The sequence below is a fragment of the Ostrea edulis genome, chromosome 9, assembly GCF_947568905.1.
Source record: "Ostrea edulis chromosome 9, xbOstEdul1.1, whole genome shotgun sequence".
NCBI lineage: Eukaryota > Metazoa > Mollusca > Bivalvia > Ostreida > Ostreidae > Ostrea > Ostrea edulis.
In genome coordinates, this window is record NC_079172.1 from 54,546,645 (window position 1) to 54,570,438 (window position 23,794).

Genomic DNA, 23,794 nt, shown 5'->3' on the forward strand with positions numbered 1-23,794 from the left:
GAGATAAAGATCCCAGTTGTGCTCAGATTTAGGAATTAAAACTGTGTACTGGTATTTGGGTTTAGTGTACTAATGTTGTGAGGAAATTAATTGTGTGTTTAAAGTTTTTGAAGATAAGTTTTGGAGTGAAATAAAGTTTTAAAATCCATGATAATTTCAGAATTCATTTCAAAATTCATGAACACACTTTTATACATGAAAGGAAATCAATTCTGTTAACATTAAATTAGCAAATCATGGAAGCATCTTCATTTTCACTCCGCTTATAACAATATACCTGGATCACGCTTTTATGTAATCAGTATAGTATGATCAATATATACACACATATTTTTTGGCTAGCCACTGTAGTTTTCCATTACCTAAACAATATATATATATATATATATATATATATATATATATATATATATTCATATATTCATATACACACACGTTCAACTTCAGTACATACATGTGTACATACACCTATACATGTACACATTAAATACGTTCAACTTCAGTACATACACTGATACATATACCTAAACATACACCTACATATATATACGTACACATACATATACATATACACCTACACATATATGTACACATACACTTACATGTACACCTATATATACACCTACATATACACCTACACATATATGTACACCTACATATACACCTACACATATATGTACACATACACCTACATATACATATACACATATATGTACACATAGACGTACACATTCATGTACACATACATGTATATATAAACATACACATTCACGTAAATGTACACATACATCTACACATATATGTACACATACACTTACACCTACACTTACACATCATACACATACACATATACATACATGTACACATACACCTACACATATACATACACTTACACAAACACATATGTACACATTAAATACATTCAACTTCAGTACATACATGTACATGTACACACATACATACACATACACACACACACTAACACATATACATACATGTACACATACATGCACACATGAAAAAGATTAAAGTAAATTTCATGCAAGGCATTTGAGACTTTGATACATATTGGGTTTTGTATTTTTTAGACAGGGAATATGAGTAAATATTCTAAGCTCATCATGCTGAAGAACATAGCCCTGCATGACCCATCCTACCCACCCTTATAACAGAAAGATTGACATCTATCAACCCTAATGTACCAACATGTATAATAAATAGTATACATAAAATTTATATTCATTAATTGATGTATTAATTTTAGTACCCTCAGATAAGCCTGTAAGCTTTAATTACAGAGTATACTTTGTTTTTATGACAGTATCACAAGAACTTGCATTCCATTCTGAAATAAAGTGAAGTGACCCTGAAGATTTAACAGATTTATGACATATAGTACATAAACTGGATAGTCATTAAGGCAGTGATGTTTGTAATTTTTATCTCTTTCAAAGTGGCACCAGCTCTGTGTGGATGCTTTTGATTTATGGCATCGTGTTTGATTATTGTTGAACATTTTTATGGCTGGTGTTTGCCTATTGACCTGTTTTCGATTACTGCCCAGTTTATCAGGTGTATCCATTGAGAAAACTTACCATAATTCAAACCATGCAGGAAAAGCAAATTTATAAACATGATTCCCAATAGAGATAGATTCTCTTTTAATAATTTCGCTGAAAATTACTGACATCTACTGCTCTTAAACTTAAAGAAGTAGAAATACTTCATTCCTTAATATATTACACTGTATCAAATTGTCATCATTTGAAAATCAGTGTGTGTGTGCGTATTTATAATTTTCTTAAATCCAGTTTGTTTGATTTCTTTACATTGTAGAGTGTATTTAAGTATATATAATACACAGATATTTTGTGAACTTTATTTCCAGTGTTTAATGATGATATGTAATTTTCAGTCACAAAGAAGAAGTGGAGGTAACATAGACCCCAACGAAGTTGACCTCTCAGTGACCAAGGTCTTCCCTCAGAACAAATGGGTATGACTAAATACAGCATGGACCGCTTGTCTCCTTTCGCATGAAAAAAAAATGCGCTCTCTGTTCAGCATGAGTGAAAATGTATCAACCTACAACCATCATAGAGTACTATTCTATAGACATTGGAAAGAGTACCTCATTGTTAAGAAGTTGTCCTCATCACATGTTAGTTGAATGTTTTTGTATGAATGGAATCCATTTTTTGATGCATGGGAAAATGCTGAAGCAATTGTTAAGTGTCTAATGATCATTCTTGTTTGACCTTGAGGTATAATGTATTTAAGGACACAAAATTGTTAGTCATATATTCTTAACAAAACAAATTATATTACCAGATCCTCACAGAAATACTCACCTAAACTAGCTGTGTGTACAATAGAAAGAATGTTCAATTTGACATAAAACAATTTTTTTGTCTTGCCAAATACTCAACATTTGGAATACATGTATTTGAAATTGTCATCCCCTTTAATGCCCCATCTTGTCATTTTTCTTCTTCTGTAACATGGCACTTTTCAGTGTGAGTATATATTTTTTCATATTTTGCAATGAAACACAATTAATGATTAACTCCAGAGTCACATGCAGATACATGTATGCTATTACATATGTTAGTTTAACATATACTGATTAACCATGACTAATCGATAAAATGCTGTTGTTCTAGCAAATTGCTGCATTTAAAGTAAATTAAACAAAATTAACTTTGGTAGTAATATTTAACTCTAAATGAGAATGTTTGGCAAATCTACATACCCTAACAATGCAATGAGATACACTGGAATCTCACCATGTCTGTCTGTCTGTCTGTGAGTACTTTTAAAGTTGAATTGTAGGTTTATTTCCTTGCTTTGATATCACAAATGATACACAAATCAGACTGCCATATGGCACCTGTGGATGCTATTTTTAATGCATGGTTCGGATGCTGCATCTGTCACTCGTTTTATGCCTCAGTGATTGTGGTGGGGAAAGGCAGAAAAGTGGCATCCTACTTCCTCACGACAGAAAATATACTATCCAAACTTGGTCTAATTTAAAAACACTTCATTCTATAGATTGGAATGCTGGGTCTGGATATCATTTTGGGTTTTTATATGGTGACTGGAGAGCACTGAGACATGTTTCAAGCATGTTATCATGAAAGTCGTAATGTTATCATGAAAGTCGTAAAGTCCCTGAAATGTTCTACTTTACCACTTGAACCATGTGAGCGAACGATGAGTGAATGGTGAATGAATGCTGAATTAAGACAGAACCAATAACATCATTGAAGGTCAATATTTCTATATATTAATGTATTGAATTTATTCTAACTTGTCCAAAATTATTTTTTGAGTGTGACATTTGATTTTTGAATTGACTATTAAGACCAGTAGATGTATATTTCCATCATGTTAGAGAAATAGATAATAAGAATTACAATCTTATGATTAGATCGATGATTTTATGTTGAATATAAGTTCAGACTTATCTCTTTTAAGTTGTTATAAGTTTAGACTTTTTTTTTGTAGAAATAATTAACAAATTAATACTTATGTATTTAATATCCATGAACTCTTTCCACCCTTATATTTACATTTTTCATTTTCGGAGCTCCTTCAAGTGACAAAGAAAATGAAAACTAAATAATGTGTGAATAGTGAGTGCATGGTGAGTGAATTCTAAAAGCTTTGTGAATGTTGAACGCGAAGAGTTGGTGAATGGTGAACAGAGAGTGCCTGCTGAATGCAGTGAACAAATGGCAAGTGGACAGTGAACAAACGAAAAAATAGAAAAGTAGAACATATCAGAGACTTTCAATATACAAAATTGGCAGAATTTGTATAGTGCATCCTTGAATGTTGTGTCTGACCTATGTTTATGCATCAGTGACTTTGGTTAAGAATAGCATCTAGATACATGTATGCTTCCAGTTGATGAATATTGATGTGTGGATACGTGGATATTTTCTTTGATTCATGCCTCAAACACTGCCTCTAACTGAATTTTGTAGTTTTCCTGTAAAGTACATAAAGCTACATGTCTATGGACCAATCTTGCATCATTTATTCTCATTGGCAAATTAACTGTACTTTGAATGCTGCATTCAAGCAATATTTTTATGTCCCTATATTGAAGATTGGTGGCATATTGTTTTTATCCTGTCTGTCTTTCTGTCTGAAACTTTAACCTTCCTCATAATATTTGAATGGTGAGTGATATTGTTTTCATTTTCCTTTTGCCAAGACATATTTCTTTTGGTACCAAAGTTTTGACCTTGTGATGTTGATCTTGGAGTTTGACCTACATTTATGAAAAGAAAACCTAAGTGATATCTTCTGAACTATTTAAGGTAGAGCTTTCATATCTTATCTATGGATTCCTTATGACAAGGCCTTCATTTGGTACTATGATTTTGTGACCTTTAAGTTTGACCCAAATTTCAAAACTTTAACCCAAACTCATAACTTTTGCGTGATTAGTGATAGGGTTCCCATATTTCATATGTGTATTCCTTATGACAAAATCTTTCTATTGCTTTCAAATTTTTTACCCTGTGGCATTGGCCTTGGAGCATTCTTTTGTTGCCACCAGGGGCATAATGTTTAGCAAACACATCTTGTTCCAAATGAGTGATTGTAAGAGAAGATTGGGCTTCAGGTTCAATCTTGATTGTGGGAGGTATTTAGTCCCATCTGGACAGCTCTAAATTTTAATTGCTCTCTAACTTCTCAAAATATTTGACTTAGTCTTTATGTTTTAGACCATATATAATGCTCCTTTTGGAGTAAAGAAATTTGAGAAGAAGTTAAACTCTTGATATTGAAATTTTCAAGGATACATGTAGTTAACTGGTGATTCAATGTCTTTTACATAAACAGCATGTGGGCTGTATAGTAAATCAATTATGTTTAATGTCAAAATCTTTCCCGTTGAAACCTGAAACTTTTTGGCTATTTTCGTAGAAAGATACACCTGTCAAATATGATGTGAACAGTCAGGAGGTTGCGATTGTTTCCCCACCTCCAGAACAAAGTGAATCAGGGCTTAAAAGACAGGGCAGTAGATTAAAGAGGAAATTACAGCGGGTCCGCAACAAATGAAATATTCAGCAGCATATAAACAGTAATTAACGCAAAGGTCACTCATCTAGTCTAACAAACAATATAACTTGTTCATGTATCTAAAAATGTTTTTTACAGTTTGAATTTGATAGATCTGTGCATATAAACTGCATATACTGGTATTAATAGAAAACGGTTATAATGTAGAAAAATATGCGTCCATTATTCATTTATTATAAAGCTTTACAGAACTATGATCAGTCAGGAACGTGTAGACAACAAGTGTTGAATTTGTATTGAATAATTGCAACAAATAGTCAATAGTGTTTGTGTATGCAGTATTAACAGAATCTATACAATATTTGCCACTGAGTCAAAACAAGTATAAATGTAGCCATTTATTGATCTCATTTGCCTATTCTGTTTTGAAATTTCGTATTCAACTGCTCTCTTGCAAGAACTAGTGATGGTCAGTTGTTTTGATAAAGATATCACATATCGTACTTGATCATTTACATCAGACATCGGTAATTTACAGGTTTTTTGAAATGTAAATTACCATATATCCATTTTTTTCCTGCTGACTGACTTCTTTAATTTGTAAGCCAGGGCATTTTCTTTCTCAATCCCTAATCGCAAAAATTGTTGCAACATTAGAGAATCCATAGAGAGTACTGAAGAATGATTAATGATTACAATATTTGCCATTTCTAATCCATCTAATCCTAAAACTGTACTGTACGTTAAGATAGATATGACCCAAAACTTACAAACTAAACACACACTGTTTAGATATTTTGCTATTTATTAAAATTAGCCACTAATCCATAAATTGTGCATGGAAAAACCCCAATGGATGTATTGACACTTAAAGTGGGGGTCTAATCTATTGCTACGTGCATAGTTAGAAAATCTAAGGGAGTAAAATTTGTCTGTTTTATTGGTATTATTTTAGATAGGTGCAGAACTGTAGCTCTCTTGGGAAAAATGGGATAGTACTCTGGAAATTTTCCATGCAGAGATCCATTTTTAGAGAGAGAGAGCTAAAGTTCTACAGCTTTTAGAGGTTGGTGGTCGTGATGGTAAAAATAAATTTCCAGAGCAATTTTGTTTTTCTGTTCTGAATAATGTTATCATTAGATTAAATATAGAATGTAGTATAATTCTTTTGATTAGTGAAACGAAAATATGAAAAGGTACCATGAGAAAGAGCAGGTTAAAAACTTCAGTGCATTAGGAACATCCAAAAGAGGATGTGTAGATTTAGTATGAACACGGTTCATTATACATGTAGAACCTAGCTGTTTAGCATCATGCAAGATAATCAGTTCAAATCTTTTTGGGTTGGGGAATAATCTCTTTAAAATCATGTTATTCAAAACAAATTTAATTTAAATTCATTAATTTTAATGAATGTTCTTTAACCCTCCATGGAACAAAGCCCTTTTGGACTATTTATGGCCCTTTTGCTGTTTTATGAATGATAATGATCGAATATCCTAAATACCATGAAAGATCCTTGATTAGGGTTTTCATCTCCTTGAATTGAAGGTCATACATAGTTTTTTATGCAATTTTTTCAATCTTTCATACAAATTTAACATTTGCAATGTTGATTTCACGTCTAAAGTCATAGATTTCTCCTTCATAAAACACTACATTTTATTATTCTAGAAAATATTATCACACAACTTGAAACATTCCTTTACTTTTTTAAAACATTGAGACGGTGGAAAGATCTCTAATTAGGATTAGCTGATTTAGATACATTACTTTAATTAATTTTCTCTTTAGTGATGTAATTTAAAAGCATTTTAAAACTCATCCTGTTGACAAGGAAAGAAATCTGAACCATCTTGACTAAATATTTCACCAATGATTTCATAATAAGATTAAGTCTGGTATGCCTTAGATGATGATATCAAAACAAATTATTTTGACATTACAAACTTTAAAAGGCATGCATCTACCATACCATTTTCAAATAGTGAATAATTTAGCCATTACTTTCCTTAAATATCTGGGTTCTCTTCTTGCTACAAGGTGATGACATAAACTAGCAGAAATGCATGCATCAAATTGTTTATGTTTAATTTTGAAAATCAAACACACAGAACAGCAGTATGGTTGATTTCTAACGGCAATACATGTATACGACACAAATTCTCTTGAATAAAACACACTTTAAGTCATAACATCCTTTGTTAAACAAGAGATTGTAGACATTGATTTACAGACAAGATAATATCTCCTAGTACAGTTTTATCTACAAATTGAATGCTTTAAACCACATGTTGTGTATTTGCTGTATGAATTTGACATGAGAAGTACAGCATTTAACTTTTTATAGTATATATGAAATATATATGAAATGTGATGTATGTTTATATTGTGTATAAGAATGTAGGAAGGTGTTTTTATCTTCAGTCTAGTGCTTGCTACAAGAAATTTTGTTGAATTAATTTATAATAATTTTGCTCTTTTATCCATTATGCATGAAGATAATTCTCTTTTACATGTTTAGTGAACAGTGTTTATGATTTTTATTACTGTACATGCAGCATCATATATATGTATATCTATAGAACAAGTTTTAAGATGTGGTATACAGAAAAAAAACCTTTTTACTATCTTCATTTTACATTCCATTCACTCAGTATTTAAAGTGTGAGGTAAATTATCTCATCTACCAAGAAGAGAGATATTCATGTTACTATAAATAGTGTGATGCAATTTCACATTTTTGGACCATTATCAGGTGAAAGGAATTTTTCTGTATACGTCATTATATATGAGATTCAATGTACCCAGCATGAACTTTCTCCAAAATATCAGTTTTGTGTGCTCCGTAGACAGTCAGGGCTCTCACTAAAACATGTAATGTAACTGATTTAAGTCATTTTCTGAAATCCATATATCTGGTTATTCATTTCCAAAGTGGAGAAAATGCAGAAAGGGGTGAAAAATGCACAAAAATAAATAACACTGTATGATTGAGTTAAGCATTATTTTGTTGAGTTTTTTTCTAGTAAAGTCATAAAAGATGTTCTAGGCACCACTTTGGTGAGTTTGCCCCTTAAACCAGTAATATTTAAGTATTGAATAATTTTTTGTTGTTGACATCTTTTGTACTTGTAACATGGAACAACGTCCAGACTAATTGAGAAACATGTGTTATGATCATTTGTTTGCATAGCATTTCTTGTAATATGTACAAAAAATCGTTAATGCTTATGTTGACATTATATTTTCAATAAGATACTTTGAAATTTACTTATTACTCCATACATGTCTGAAATTAACAAACAGCCACACACTCGATACTGGTTTTATCTAGTTCTACAACACAAAGACCTCCATGAGTACAGTTTTAAGTCCTGATTTGCTTGGGCCAGGACAGGCTCTCAAAGCTTGCGATGTAGTTGAATGGGGGGGGGGGGGGGGGGGTTATATTGGAATGTACAGTAATGTAAAACTTATACGGTACCAATTTTGATGCACCAGATGCGCATTTTGACAAATGATGTCTCTTCAGTGATGCTCAACTGAAATGTTTGAAATCCGAAATAACAATGAAGTTTTAAAGCTATTATAGGGAAAAACAGTGTGCCAAAAAAAGTGGAGTCAAATTCATCTAAGGATAAGAGCTATGCGTGAGGGAGATAATCCTTAATTTTGAAATGAATTTCTAAATTTTATAACAGCAATTAAATATACCTCCGTAATTTCAAGCTAGTAACAAAGTACATTTACTTAGCTATTGGGCTGTAGAGACCCTCGGGGACAAACTGTCCACCAGCAGAGGCCTGGACCCAGGGGTCATAATATAAGTGTACTCTATTGTACTCAGTAATTAGTTACATTAAAAGATAGCTTGTTTGAGTGAGGTCCTTGACTGGTAAACCTGAATATAGTTTCTTGTTTGAGTGAGGTCCTTGACTGGTAAACCTGAATATAGTTTCTTGTTTGAGTGAGGTCCTTGACTGGTAAACCTGAATATAGTTTCTTGTTTGAGTGAGGTCCTTGAATATAGTTTCTATGAGTTCCTACTGCTGAATGTACTGTATTAAGCAATTCTGTGTAGTACGTATATTTACAAATTTACAAAGTATTTGTATGTATGTGTTGTTTGCTGATATCTTAAGCTTTTTATTGAATGTGATTTACATGTTTGTGGATTAGGTTTTTCTGTAATTAGAATAACCAATTGATGTCAGCATTGTGATTTTTATACAATGTCATTAGTGTAGAGTTACAAGGTGCCCATTTTTCAGAATTTTGAAATATTAATTTTTTATCATAAAATGTAGCGAAAATCTTTTCTATAATAAGGATTTTAGTTTACAAAAATTAAATGAAGTTTACTCAAGTTTTCTTTTAAATGCATAAATGGACAGAGAAATCATTTACAAAAATATCTGTTGTGAATAAGAATTCTTTAAATGCATATTTAACAAAAGATGAATTGGTGGATAGACATATTTTGATATTAGACGTACTACACATGCAGTAGCAATTTACTTCAATCATTGAAACATACGCGTATGTATATTGTACTAGAAACACACATGTATATTGTACTACAAACGTACGCGTATGTATATTGTACTACAAACATACACGTATGTATATTGTACAAAGAATTGCAGACAAATACAAGGAAAGTATTGTGTCATCAGCTACAAAAGACCTATCTTTCTGGATGAAATCATTTTTGTTTTGTTCCAAAGTGAAATTTGAAGGTTGCACATTTCATCAAATAAAGACTTTTTAAAAATCTTATATTGATGATTGAACTTCTTCCTCATTCAGTTAATTTAGTAAGTGGTTCCAGACTTTCAAAGGAGGCAGTGTTGTAGTTACCGGTGATGCCAGTATTTATGAACCACACATTGTCTGTCAAACACTGAAAGGATGTGATTCATAACCACAACAATTCCATTCCACGTTAGGGTATCCGTGACTGTAGTCTCATTAGAGCTGACCACATCCCATTTTGGACAGATTTGACGAAATTTCTTCTCAGATGATTCATTGGTTGAATTTAAACTTATTCAGCTTTAATGGGCAGGAGCAGACTAATTCATTATGTTGGTGCAATCTGAGTTAATTCAATAAATTGGCCTAATCTCTCCTACATGTTCTGCCCAGTTGCCCACCCTCTGTAACATATTTCAAATATCATATGTTATACGTAAAAATGTTTGGTCTTGATTTCAACACAAATAGGGGGGTCTTGGAGCTGTCTTTAAGCCCGCAGTGGGTCCAGGGCAGGCCCAGTGGGCGAAGCCTCTTAAAGCTACTGAATTCTGACAAATTAAGACGCACATTTGCTGTTGTATTTTTGGAGATGTTTCTGTATTTAAATGAAGTTTGTGAGGAAGGCGCGGTCCTGGATCCGCCACTAACGCTTAAGTTACAGAATGGCTACTGATCAATAAGTGAAAAATCAATCATATCCTATACCGAATCCCACACCCTGCATTTAATGATCAATCTCGGGGGGGGGGGGGGGGGGGTTACCTGGTATCCGAACATCCCACATAGTTGTCAAAAATATATGTTCGTCTATTTTTAGGTAGTTTTAGTAATGAAATGTCTTATGTTGTGCCCTTACTAAAGGTTCCTCGCCCCTTGTAAAGACTTACAAGGGGGATTTCTGGTAATGCGCATGCTTATAGACTAGCGATCAGGTTTTCTGGATATGTTAAAATGGCGAAAAAAATCCATACTGACAACTTTTGATATTTTTAATTTTAAGAGATACGATGTTATGAGTTGTAGGTGAAATTGGATGAAAATTGTCTCGCAAAAACTTGCTTACAATTATTTTATTGTTTTTGCTGAAAAGGGATAAAATGAATTGGACTTTAATCTTTCAGTGCTGTTTTATTGATATCATGCACATGTATACAAAGATCAGTACCCCTTGCTTGTTGTACAAGGCGACTGAATTGGGCGGTCCTTCGGACGAGACCGCAAAAACCGAGGCCCCGTGTCACAGCAGGTGTGGCACGATAAAGATCCCTCCCTGCTCAAAGGCCGTAAGTGCCGAGCATAGGCCTAAATTTTGCAGCCTTTCACCGATAATGGTGACGTCTCCATATGAGTGAAAAATTCTCGAGCGGGACGTTAAACTATATACAGTGAAAGGAAATGAAAATTAAAAACAATGTTTGATTACATTTAATTAATGTATTTTGAAGCATATCGCCTCAGATCAATGAGGGTGGAAACGTTAGATGATTTGCTAAATTCTGAAATGATAGTTTAGCCATAAACACTCTAGATTAATGAAAAATATGTATATTGTTTATACAGTAACTGTTTTTGCGTACCGTTGAACTCCTATGATTTGCAAGTTGGGCTGCAGGCAAATTTGTTGTTGAGTTCTCGAGATATTCGAATTTTTACTAATAATGTTTTTAAACAGCATTGTTGTAAGATAAAATTATTTGTTCGCCCAAGAGTTGTGTCGTGTATCAAATTAATAAAAGTGTAATGTTTTGAAAACAATTTTTAGAAGTTTGTAAGTATTTTGGAAAATTTCTTGAGTTATAGTCCCACATGAGTTGTAATATTTCCCATCGTAACGTTTGACTAAACCAATTTCAGATCAATATGAAGGTAGTTTACCTCGTGTACTTCTTTCCATATTTATTTTAGACATTCTGCTTTGGTGTATTATAATCAACTCAAATTATCCCTGTTCTATTCTGTGAAGTATATTATACAATGACTTATTTTTTCAGAGTTACTAATAATTAATTATATGAATAGTGAAAATGCATTGAAAGATATACTTTGGTATGTACAATACTGTCCAATGGAGTATATGACAGAAGTTTTATAGATATCGAATTATACGTAATTTTTAGCTCACCTGAGCCAAATACTCGGTGATAGGTAAAGGTTTTGGAATAAGGGTTATATTAAATTAGAACAAATGTGTCAAGGGCTCAATATCGTGTGCTAAAATTAAGGGTTACATCAAATTGGACCAAAAGTGTCAAGGACTCTATATCGTGTGCTAAAATTAAGGGTTACATCAAATTGGACCAAAAGTGTCGAGGGCTCTATATCGTGCTAAAATTAAGGGGTTAGTTGTTTGTTTTACACCACGTCGATATAATCTTTCACTTGTATTAAAACGTCATCAGTTGTAGCTGAAGTACAACAAATTAACCTATGTCAATGCCTGCCGCGACACGGGACCTCCGTTTCCGAAAGACCTAAGGAGATTTGAACCACTACCTGTTTGGCGCGGTCATTGCACGAGCGGGGCTCGAAATCACGACCTTCTGGTTACGAAGCAAACGCTCTACCACTAAGCTTCCTTCATAAGAACTACTAGTCAAATTTTTACCAAACTTGCACGAAGACAACGCAATATGTATGATAATGATGCATCGCCCTTGGGTAAAGAGCATGACAGCATTTTCAGAAACATGGACTATGCAAATGGTAGCATGTTTTGAATTGTATAAAAGTTTCACCTTTTATTAGAATCCACATGATTAGACTTTCTATGCATTTTTCTGCTACTGATCAATGATCATGTGACATTTGTCTTTCTTTTTAAAGTTTTTTTAAAAAGTCATTTATGCTAGCAACCTTTGAGGCAGAGGTTAAATAATTTCAGCTGTGTATTATATATAACGGCATTTTAAGAATTATCCTATCCCAGACGAGTAAATAATGAAGGATTGATTTTCAGTTGAATTAATTTCACATTTTATCTACAGTTTAGTGCATTAATTCAGGATCTTTGAGGAGATTTTAAAAAAGCAGAATGCTTTTTTATAATAAGAATTATTTGAACTTAAGTGTAAAAACTATTTAGACAGCCAATAAGAATATACCCAAGGCTGTCCCTCAGAAAGCATATCAAATCGAAGAAAACAGTACAAACTATCTTACTTCTACACATACATTTTAACGTAAATCATAGAAAATACATGACGTCATAATAAATGGCGTTGTAGCATTGTTAGACAGAAAAATCTCATATGTCTGTCTCACACTGGTAATGTCGGCCTCACACTGGTGATAATGTAAGAAGAATATATTATTTTTGAGTCAAAAGGTCATGGGTCAGCGATTGATATTAATATGGTGTTGCTTGGTAATATTCTTGGTTCATTCTCTTCATTGAGCACAAAAACTTTATTATTCTCCATGAATTTATAATGGATATTTTCTTCAAAATAGCTGCATATGCTTGTCTTGCTTTCAATCATGCAATGTACTTAAAGGAAACTTTTCAGAGAACTATACATGTACTACTTTCATCATATGATGCATTTATATATTGACGCAGTTTGGTTTAAGAATTTCGACAGGTTTTTAAAAACTTTTAAAACACAAGAGATAAAGCACGTCAGCCCTGTATACTATTTCAACTACAAGTTCCATTCATTTTTGATTTCTTATTGGAAAATAAAATTTAAAGATATCTGCTTAAAATTAGCTTATATGATACGGAAATTTCCGAATTTGATTGACAGCACAATGCACCAGCAAAGAGCATCCCTCTATCAAACGCATTTCAGCCCTTGCTGATTACTTTGTAAACAGAGAAACACAAAATACAGTAGTCAATTCCATTCTTAGATTATACAGTACAGTGTAACAGTGTACTTAGTAACTGTAAAATCTAATATAGTCAAATATACCGTGAAACCGTGAGAACTGACAAACTACAGGACGTTCCAGTAGAACTGACTACCCCTATAGTACGTTCCAGTGGAACTGACAGCCCCTATAGGACGTTCAAGTAGAATTAACATCCCCTATAGGACGTTCAAGTAGACATGACAACCCCTATAGAACATTCCAGTAGAACTGACAGCCCCTATAGGACGTTCCAATAGAACTGACAACCCCTATAGGACGTTCCAGTAGAACTGACAGCCCTTACAGGACATTCCAGTAGAATTGACAGCCCCTATAGGACGTTCCAGTAGAACTGACAGCCCCTATAGGACGTTCAATTAGAACTAATAGACCCTACAGGACGTTCCAGTAGAAATGACAATCCCTATAGGACGTTCCTGTAGAACTGATAACCCCTACAGGACGTTCCAGTAGAACTAACTACCCCTATAGGACGATCCAGTAGAACTGACTACACCTATAGGACGTTCCAGGAAAACTGACTACCCCTATAGGACGTTCCAGGAAAACTGACTACCCCTATATGACGTTCCAGTAAAACTGACTACCCCTATAGGACGATGCATTGGAAATTGTCAGTGGCTTTAGGCATCGCGCACTAAATCTCCAAGGCACTGAAACCTTTAGGTTCATTGTAATCCTTTTGAAACTTTGCATGCAAGGGAATCGAGAATTACAGGAAGAATACACACTGTTTATACAGTGTGAGGTAGAGTATACACACATTCTATCCAATGTGAGGTAGATATAAACAGTCTATCCAGTGTGAGGTAGATATACACAGTCTATCCAGTGTGAGGTAGATATACACAGTCTATCCAGTGTGAGGTAGATATACACAGTCTATCCAGTGTGAGGTAGATATACACAGTCTATCCAGTGTGAGGTAGATATACACAGTCTATCCAGTGTGAGGTATATACACACAGTCTATCCAGTGTGAGGTAGATATACACAGTCTATCCAGTGTGAGGTAGATATACACAGTCTATCCAGTGTGAGGTAGATATATTCAGTCTATCCAGAGTGAGGTATATATACACAGTCTATCCAGTGTGAGGTAGATATACACAGTCTATCCAGTGTGAGGTAGATATACACAGTCTATCCAGTGTGAGGTAGATATATACAGTCTATCCAGTGTGAGGTAGATATACACAGTCTATCCAGAGTGAGGTATATATATTCAGTCTATCCAGTGTGAGGTATATATACACAGTCTATCCAGTGTGAGGTAGATATACACAGTCTATCCAGTGTGAGGTAGATATATTCAGTCTATCCAATGTGAGGTATATATACACAGTCTATCCAGAGTGAGGTATATATATTCAGTCTATCCAGTGTGAGGTATATATACACAGTCTATCCAGTGTGAGGTAGATATACACAGTCTATCCAGTGTGAGGTAGATACTCACAGTCTATCCAGTGTGAGGTAGATATATTCAGTCTATCCAGTGTGAGGTATATATACACAGTCTATCCAGTGTGAGGTATATATACACAGTCTATCCAGTGTGAGGTAGATACAGTCTATCCAGTGTGAGGTAGATATATTCAGTCTATCCAGAGTGAGGTAGATATACACAGTCTATCCAGTGTGAGGTATATATACACAGTCTATCCAGTGTGAGGTAGATACAGTCTATCCAGTGTGAGGTATATATACACAGTCTATCCAGTGTGAGGTAGATATACACAGTCTATCTAGTGTGAGGTATATATACACAGTCTATCCAGTGTGAGGTAGATATATACAGTCTATCCAGTGTGAGGTAGATATACACAGTCTATCCAGTGTGAGGTAGATATACACAGTCTATCCAGTGTGAGGTATATATACACAGTCTATCCAGAGTGAGGTATATATACACAGTCTATCCAGTGTGAGGTAGATATACACAGTCTATCCAGTGTGAGGTATATATACACAGTCTATCCAGTGTGAGGTAGATATACACAGTCTATCCAGTGTGAGGTAGATATACACAGTCTATCCAGTGTGAGGTAGATATACACAGTCTATCCAGTGTGAGGTAGATATACACAGTCTATCCAGAGTGAGGTATATATACACAGTCTATCCAGTGTGAGGTAGATATACACAGTCTATCCAGTGTGAGGTAGATATACACAGTCTATCCAGTGTGAGGTAGATATATACAGTCTATCCAGTGTGAGGTAGATATACACAGTCTATCCAGAGTGAGGTATATATATTCAGTCTATCCAGTGTGAGGTATATATACACAGTCTATCCAGTGTGAGGTAGATATACACAGTCTATCCAGTGTGAGGTAGATACTCACAGTCTATCCAGTGTGAGGTAGATATATTCAGTCTATCCAATGTGAGGTATATATACACAGTCTATCCAGAGTGAGGTATATATATTCAGTCTATCCAGTGTGAGGTATATATACACAGTCTATCCAGTGTGAGGTAGATATACACAGTCTATCCAGTGTGAGGTAGATACTCACAGTCTATCCAGTGTGAGGTAGATATATTCAGTCTATCCAGTGTGAGGTATATATACACAGTCTATCCAGTGTGAGGTATATATACACAGTCTATCCAGTGTGAGGTAGATACAGTCTATCCAGTGTGAGGTAGATATATTCAGTCTATCCAGAGTGAGGTAGATATACACAGTCTATCCAGTGTGAGGTATATATACACAGTCTATCCAGTGTGAGGTAGATACAGTCTATCCAGTGTGAGGTATATATACACAGTCTATCCAGTGTGAGGTAGATATACACAGTCTATCCAGTGTGAGGTATATATACACAGTCTATCCAGTGTGAGGTAGATATATACAGTCTATCCAGTGTGAGGTAGATATACACAGTCTATCCAGAGTGAGGTAGATATACACAGTCTATCCAGTGTGAGGTATATATACACAGTCTATCCAGAGTGAGGTATATATACACAGTCTATCCAGTGTGAGGTAGATATACACAGTCTATCCAGTGTGAGGTATATATACACAGTCTATCCAGTGTGAGGTAGATATACACAGTCTATCCAGTGTGAGGTAGATATACACAGTCTATCCAGTGTGAGGTATATATACACAGTCTATCCAGTGTGAGGTAGATATATACAGTCTATCCAGTGTGAGGTAGATATACACAGTCTATCCAGTGTGAGGTAGATATACACAGTCTATCCAGTGTGAGGTAGATATACACAGTCTATCCAGTGTGAGGTAGATATACACAGTCTATCCAGTGTGAGGTATATATACACAGTCTATCCAGTGTGAGGTAGATATACATAGTCTATCCAGTGTGAGGTAGATACTCACAGTCTATCCAGTGTGAGGTATATATACACAGTCTATCCAGTGTGAGGTATATATACACAGTCTATCCAGTGTGAGGTAGATATACACAGTCTATCCAGTGTGAGGTAGATACAGTCTATCCAGTGTGAGGTAGATATACACAGTCTATCCAGTGTGAGGTAGATACACACAGTCTATCCAGTGTGAGGTAGATATACACAGTCTATCCAGTGTGAGGTATATATATTCAGTCTATTCAGTGTGAGGTAGATATACACAGTCTATCCAGTGTGATGTAGATATACACAGTCTATCCAGTGTGAGGTAAATTCAATAGGTATCACTGTTGATGAAGTATTCAATGAATTACTATAAAATCATTAAATTTTGCGGAGATTAAACTGAATTTTTAAAAAATAGCAGCACGTTAAGGATGCCTTTAATTTCCAACGAAAAGAAATATACATGTATGTACTGCATGAACAACGCGATAACTACATGTATGAATTTAATTTCCTACGAACATGACATTAATCTTCCCATGAGGATGAAATTAAATCCTCGCGGACATGCTTCCCCCTTAAACTACGATTTTTTCACGCCATTGAAATAAATCATTCCTTAGTACATCATTTTGAAATTCAAAGAAAGTGCGAAAAGTTGTGTAATCTACAAAGAAGTTACAAGTTGTGCATCTTTGTCTTGTACAAATGTATCTATTTAAGAAATGGTTTTCATTTCTGAAAACATTTGAGGGTATAAACTGTGACGTTTTACGTCAGTTACTAACGCGCTTCATGAAAAGTAGGCCGGAGTGAAGCGTTGCAGATCATATCCTCATGTATTTTCCAAAATGAATAATCATTTCTTATATTTACATGCTGCTTTCTTTCTGTCGGAGTTTCCAGATAGATGTACTATCTTTATCAAGAATTTCTTAAGAAAGATCGGGTTTATATGGTTGTTACCCTGGTCCGTCTGTCACACTTTCATCTTCCAGCTCCTCTGGGGTTAAATTGGGGTTGAAAACAACGTTTTTCTATAGAAAAGACTGGTTTCCAGAACCTCTCTTACAATTTACGCAGTAGCCAAATTATCTTTTGGAAGATGATTGGTGGTGTCCTGTAGATGTGCAATAAGGTTTCGAAATTTTCATTTTCACCCTGGGGGCCAAATTTGGGTCGAAAAACGACGGGGTTTTTTTCTTTTAAAAAAATTATTTTTAAAAACATGGTTCCCAGAATTCCTCTTACAATTTACGCAATAGCCAAATCATCTTTTGAGAGATGATTGGTGGTGTCCTGTAGATGTGCAATAAGGTTTCGAAATTTTCATTTTCACCCTGGGGGCCAAATTTGGGTCGAAAAACGACGGGGTTTTTTTCTTTTAAAAAAATTATTTTTAAAAACATGGTTCCCAGAATTCTTCTTACAATTTACGCAATAGCCAAATCATCTTTTGAGAGATGATTGGTGGCGTCCTTTAGTTGTGTAAGAAGTTTTCAGAATTTTCTTTTTCGCCTTGAGGGGCAAATGGGGTGAGAAAACGACCAAAACGTCTTATGGTGTTCTGTAGATATGCAATAAAGTTTCGGAATATTCATTTTCACTGTGGGGCTAAGATGGTGGTCGAAAAATGACATTTTTGGACCAAGAAAACCTTGTTCCCAGAATTCCCCTTACATTTTACATTGTAGCCAAATCACCGTGTGGAATGTAAGTGTTTGTGTCCTATAGCTGTAGAATAAGGTTTCACGATTTTTATTTTCACCCTGGGAGCCACAACTAGGGGTTGAAAAACGACGTTTTACATTTTGTGCAGTAGCCAAATCATCTTTTGGGTGTCCTTCAGATGTATAAGAAGTTTTCGGAATTTTCTTTCGCCATTGGTTTCCGTATGTCGTTGTGCGTTAACAATTTTACATTTTTAACGTGCTCTTAAAATCATAAGGCCAATTATCAACATTTTTGTGTGAAGCATCTTTAAAATAAGAGGAATATGAATAGTGAAATTTATGTCTTACCACTTCTGGGACCTCATGGGTGGGGCAAAATATACAATCTTCTCTATTCTTACGCACGTGGGAGAAAAACCAAATGCATAGTTATGTTGTCCATGAATCCCTTTATCAACCTTGTGAAATTCATGGCCCCTGGGTCAGGGGTTCAGGCCCAAGGGTGGGGCCAATATGGTGAAAATGTATTAAATCTTAGAAAATCTTCTCTACTCTCATATATATTTGAAAAAATAAAATAAATGCATGATTATGGTAGCTCTTTACCTAAATTGTGAAATTCAGGGCTCTTGGGTCAGGGGTTCAGACCCTTGGACAGGGCCAATAATATGGTCACATAATGAAAATGCATTTTTAAAATAATATGGAATGTTAAAATGATTTATATGCTTCAAACTTCCATTTTTCCTTCTTCTGAATTGAATTGGAATTGTATGTATTTTGAAAGTTCCTCTCTCCATCACCCGTGGGTCCTTTCATTCCTACTCGCTCGTTCTCATGAATAATTAATGAGGCAATTTGATTGGGCGCTCAACGTATACCCTGAGCGAATTTGTCCAATCAACAAGACGCTTTCAGCCCAATTTCGGTATACAATTCTTGTGATAGCAAAGTTAAATTGATGCTACCTTTAAAGACAGAAGAGTTCCGTTACTATAACGATTACTTTGATTGGACGATATTTTTAAATATTTATTCATGAAAACGAGCGGGTAGGAATGAAAGGACCCACGGGTGATGGAGAGAGGAACGAAGCGTAATAAATCGTGGGTTTCCGACGATACTAGCTACCTAAACAATAAATATCAAAGACAAAAACATTGGAAATGTAAATTATTTAACCAACAGCTTCTTGGAGCCCGTTGGCTACATGCCTTAATTGGTCATATCCGACGTGTCGTTCTCCTCTCTGTTGACAATAATTAAAGCCACACGTCAACATACTATACGAAGACCTATACTATACGGAGACCTATACTTGATGTCTTTAAAATTCAACACTTTCTTCTGCAGGAGGATCGATTAAGCAAGTCCATGTTTGTTAAGAAATCAGAAGCGGTTAACAGGGACAGACAGTCAGACTTGTCAAGTCCTTATGTTGTACACAGTCAAAGCGTAAGGGGAGCGAGAATGGGGATCTATTACCCTTCCAAGGAATATCCCGTCTCTCAACGACAACCCCACAACTCTTCCCGTGAAGGCATGCCTAGCGAAGATATCATTGCTGGGACGCTGCAGGATAACGACCAGCACGGGAAAGTCGACAAACCGAACCCTAAACCAAAGGCTCCGCTTAAAAAGCAACGAAGCTGGTTTCTCTGGTAGAGGCAACTTACTGTATTACAAAGAACAACTATTGAAATTTGCTCATTTATGAAGATGCTTTCTATTTACTCCAAATAACTTACAGGGTTCATTCGTTCCTATTTGTTTTTAAACTGATCCTTCAATGTAAAAGATTTATTTATTTATAGCAAACATTAATTTTACTGATAGATATATGTATTATTGAATTCAAGAATATATATTGTTAGTATCGTTCAAAACGTGTTTTTAGCTTAGGATTATACAATGAAATTAGTCATTAGATTAATCAGGGTATAAGAAAAGAGCACAATTTACAGTCTTCCTAACCCAGAGCAAATTCGCACGTGTACTCCACGATTGATGTCATGTTTTGTTGTAAAGCGATGACAGATGATATAACAGTTTATATAACTAATGTCGTGTTTGTTACTTCGTTGTACACGATTCATGTCTCCACTTACAGCCCGGGTTAATGTTGTCGCTTTCATTGTTTCTTTTCTCTGTATCATGTACTCATCCCCATCAAACCCAGTATTAATAAATTAATCGCGCGGCATTGCTGAATGCTGTAGTGTTAGGCGAAACTTAAAATGCTTGTTTCCCCACTTGCGACTCATTATTTTGACCTATGGTAAGGTAGGAAAAGTATATATTTGGAATAGATTTTTTCAAGTAAGCAAATCACTCTCACCAAGTTTGAACACATTTCAACGGGAAAAGGCATGCACTTTGAAATAATAAAAAAGAATTCGGGAAGAACTTGCATTTCTTTCAATCGTGCGAATTTCTCAAGGTCGGTGAGCAAGGGGAAATAATCACACTTTAATTTATCGGGCTTGGGTCATTTTCGGCCTTGGGTCGTATCGCTATAATTTACCAGCCTTGGGTCGTGTTGTTATAATTCATTGGCCTTGGGTCGTGTCGCTATAATTTGTCAGTCTTGGGTCGTGTCGCTATAATTTATCGGCCTTGGGTCGTGTCGCTATAATTTATCGGCCTTGGGTTATGTCGCTATAATTTATTAGTCTTGGGTCGTGTCGCTATAATTCATCGACCTTGGGTCATGTCGCTATAATTTATCGGCCTTGGGTCGTGTCGCTATAATTTATCAGCCTTGGGTCATGTCGCTTTAATTTATCGGCCTTTGCACTTGTTTCGGCCTCGATCAGATTTGAAACTTACAAAATCTTATAGTAGAAATTTTAATGTTTGGCAGACATGTTTCAACCAAAGATTCATGTTAAAATTTCTTTGAGACGCTGTAGTGCTCATTGAGAGATTTACAATGTATTATGTAATTAGATTTGAAAATTATACGTTCAGTTTTAAAGTTAACCTTTCTAAAAAGTACGAAGTATGTTCGAGTGCAAGTATTACCTATCCAAAGCCACCCTCTGTTCGAAAGATAACACAGTAGGTCCTGTGTCAAAGCTAAATGTAACAAACAAATAATAACGCAATAATTGCGATTTATTACACTACATTTTGTTCAGTATTAGTACATTTCGCATTCTCTCTCTCTCTCTCTCTCTCTCTCTCTCTCTCTCTCTCATACATCAAACTTAATCAGATAGAAAACAAAATTGTAAGTAATTACTGATTTATTTTCAGAAATGTATATCATATCCATAGTAACAATATTTCAAAGCGTTAATAAACTCATGATTGTGCCATTTTGATTGTTCCTATTGTGCATATGCATTGTACATTGTGATAAAGACCTGTAGATGTTGATTAGCTTGAAATATACAAATCTTTGACATAATATATTTCGTGTTATCTTCCACGTTGCTTATGATGTATTATACATGTTTATTTTTTATGGATCCAAATGTATTACCAAATTAAATTTGAAAATAAATGTTTTAACAACTTGATATTGCATACCTTTCTTCTAATTGCCATCACGAGACTGAGTGGTCAAGTTAGAGTACAGTCCATCATATTTTTAATTAACAGACAGAAATCCTTTACAAAACAAAGAATTAATTCAGCTAAACCATTCATCAACATGAAACAGTGGCGGATCTAGAGGGGGTTTACAGGTAATTTTTAGCCACTTTGGGGTTTTCAACCTTCCCTCTCGCCTGAAAATTTTCTGGATCAGCCTCTGTGACGGTATATGTATGTAACCATTTATTGCCCCCCCCCCCCCCACCCACCCAATGAATAAATAAATAAAATCTAAAAGTATACATATGATTAATATTCTATTGATTCTATCAATGACGTACATTCTGCTAGATGATAAAAAAATTAGATCTAGGAATAATTTCAAAAATCAGAATGACGGTCACCCCACAACCCTCCATCCCTTTGTATATTTGCGGTATACGATTGGATATCGATACAAGTTATATCGATACGAATAACAATAATTACAGGTACTCCACACCTTGTCATTATACTAATGCTTAGATGTCCATGTATGTTAAAGTTTTCACCTTAACGTATCATTACATTAATTGTAAGCGTGGACGAAGGAAGTTTCTTATAGCGATACAAAACGAATCGGAAGATGTGGAAAGTATAATAGAGCTAAATGTAAGAAATGATGTTTTAGTGCTTTGTTTTAATGCATTAACTTGCTCCATAATTATTTCTTTAGTTTTTGTAATTTGATTACATTTCAGTGCATATTTTATTTTATTTCATTTGGTCAAAAGCCTTTTGTTCTACTGTGACCCCCTTTTATACATTGTTACATTGCAAAAGGGAGTGATCTGATAAGGTTTTTAAAAAATAAAAGATATACCTATAATACTAAGTTTGTGGGAAATGCCCGTTACACGTGATAATTTGTAGAATAAGATAATAAATGTACATATTGATACCCAAGCAATTTTAATTTGGCTGAAATGTTCTACATTGACAACAGGCGTGTGGATCAACTCGTAATTCATGTACACACCATACGTTTTCACAGAAACATTTTGCATGATTAACTCTGTACTTATATATCGGAAGCGGAAATCAAAAGTTTCGACAGAGAAAACACGAATATGCACCCCGTGCTCAGAAGGTACGAAGAAGTTTGAAGCAGTGGACAGATATAGACCAGAAAGAAATTGAATATATGGTGATCGCACCCCAATCTTTGGTGTCGGGTGCATAACAATAGATATGATAATGAATAATATATACTTACATGTAAAAAATAATTTTCGACGATCAGTAACGAGAGTAATTTTAGCCACCTTTACAGTTTCTTGTTGGTTATTCATACACAATGCAGTATATACATGTACAGGTAAGTTAAGATATATATATATATATATATATATATATATATATATATATATATATATATATATATATATGAAATACGGATTACAAAAGAATCAACAGTCGAATTACAAATAAAGCGTGTTGAGTATTAATATCATTATAAAGTAGTTTTGTGGAGAATATACTGCATATTATAACCAGTCAACACGCTATCGTATTACCGGTAGT

The 23,794-nt window shown here is 34.6% G+C and overlaps 1 protein-coding gene across 2 annotated transcripts in view; it reads left to right on the forward strand.

The window, feature by feature from the left end:
- LOC125659073 (pleckstrin homology domain-containing family A member 1-like) overlaps window positions 1-22,215 on the forward strand; it is a 59,175-nt gene extending 36,960 nt beyond the window's left edge. Inside the window, exons 12-13 of one of the 2 annotated variants that reach the window (XM_048890614.2) lie at window positions 1,916-1,996; window positions 20,045-22,215. In XM_048890614.2, coding sequence (XP_048746571.1) covers window positions 1,916-1,996; window positions 20,045-20,356 — 393 coding nt within the window. In that variant the 3' untranslated portion in view covers window positions 20,357-22,215. Of the gene's footprint in view, window positions 1-1,915; window positions 1,997-4,944; window positions 9,826-20,044 lie in introns of those variants that run through there. The other variant, XM_048890617.2, reaches the window with a different exon arrangement.
- The last annotated feature ends 1,579 nt before the right edge of the window (window positions 22,216-23,794 follow it).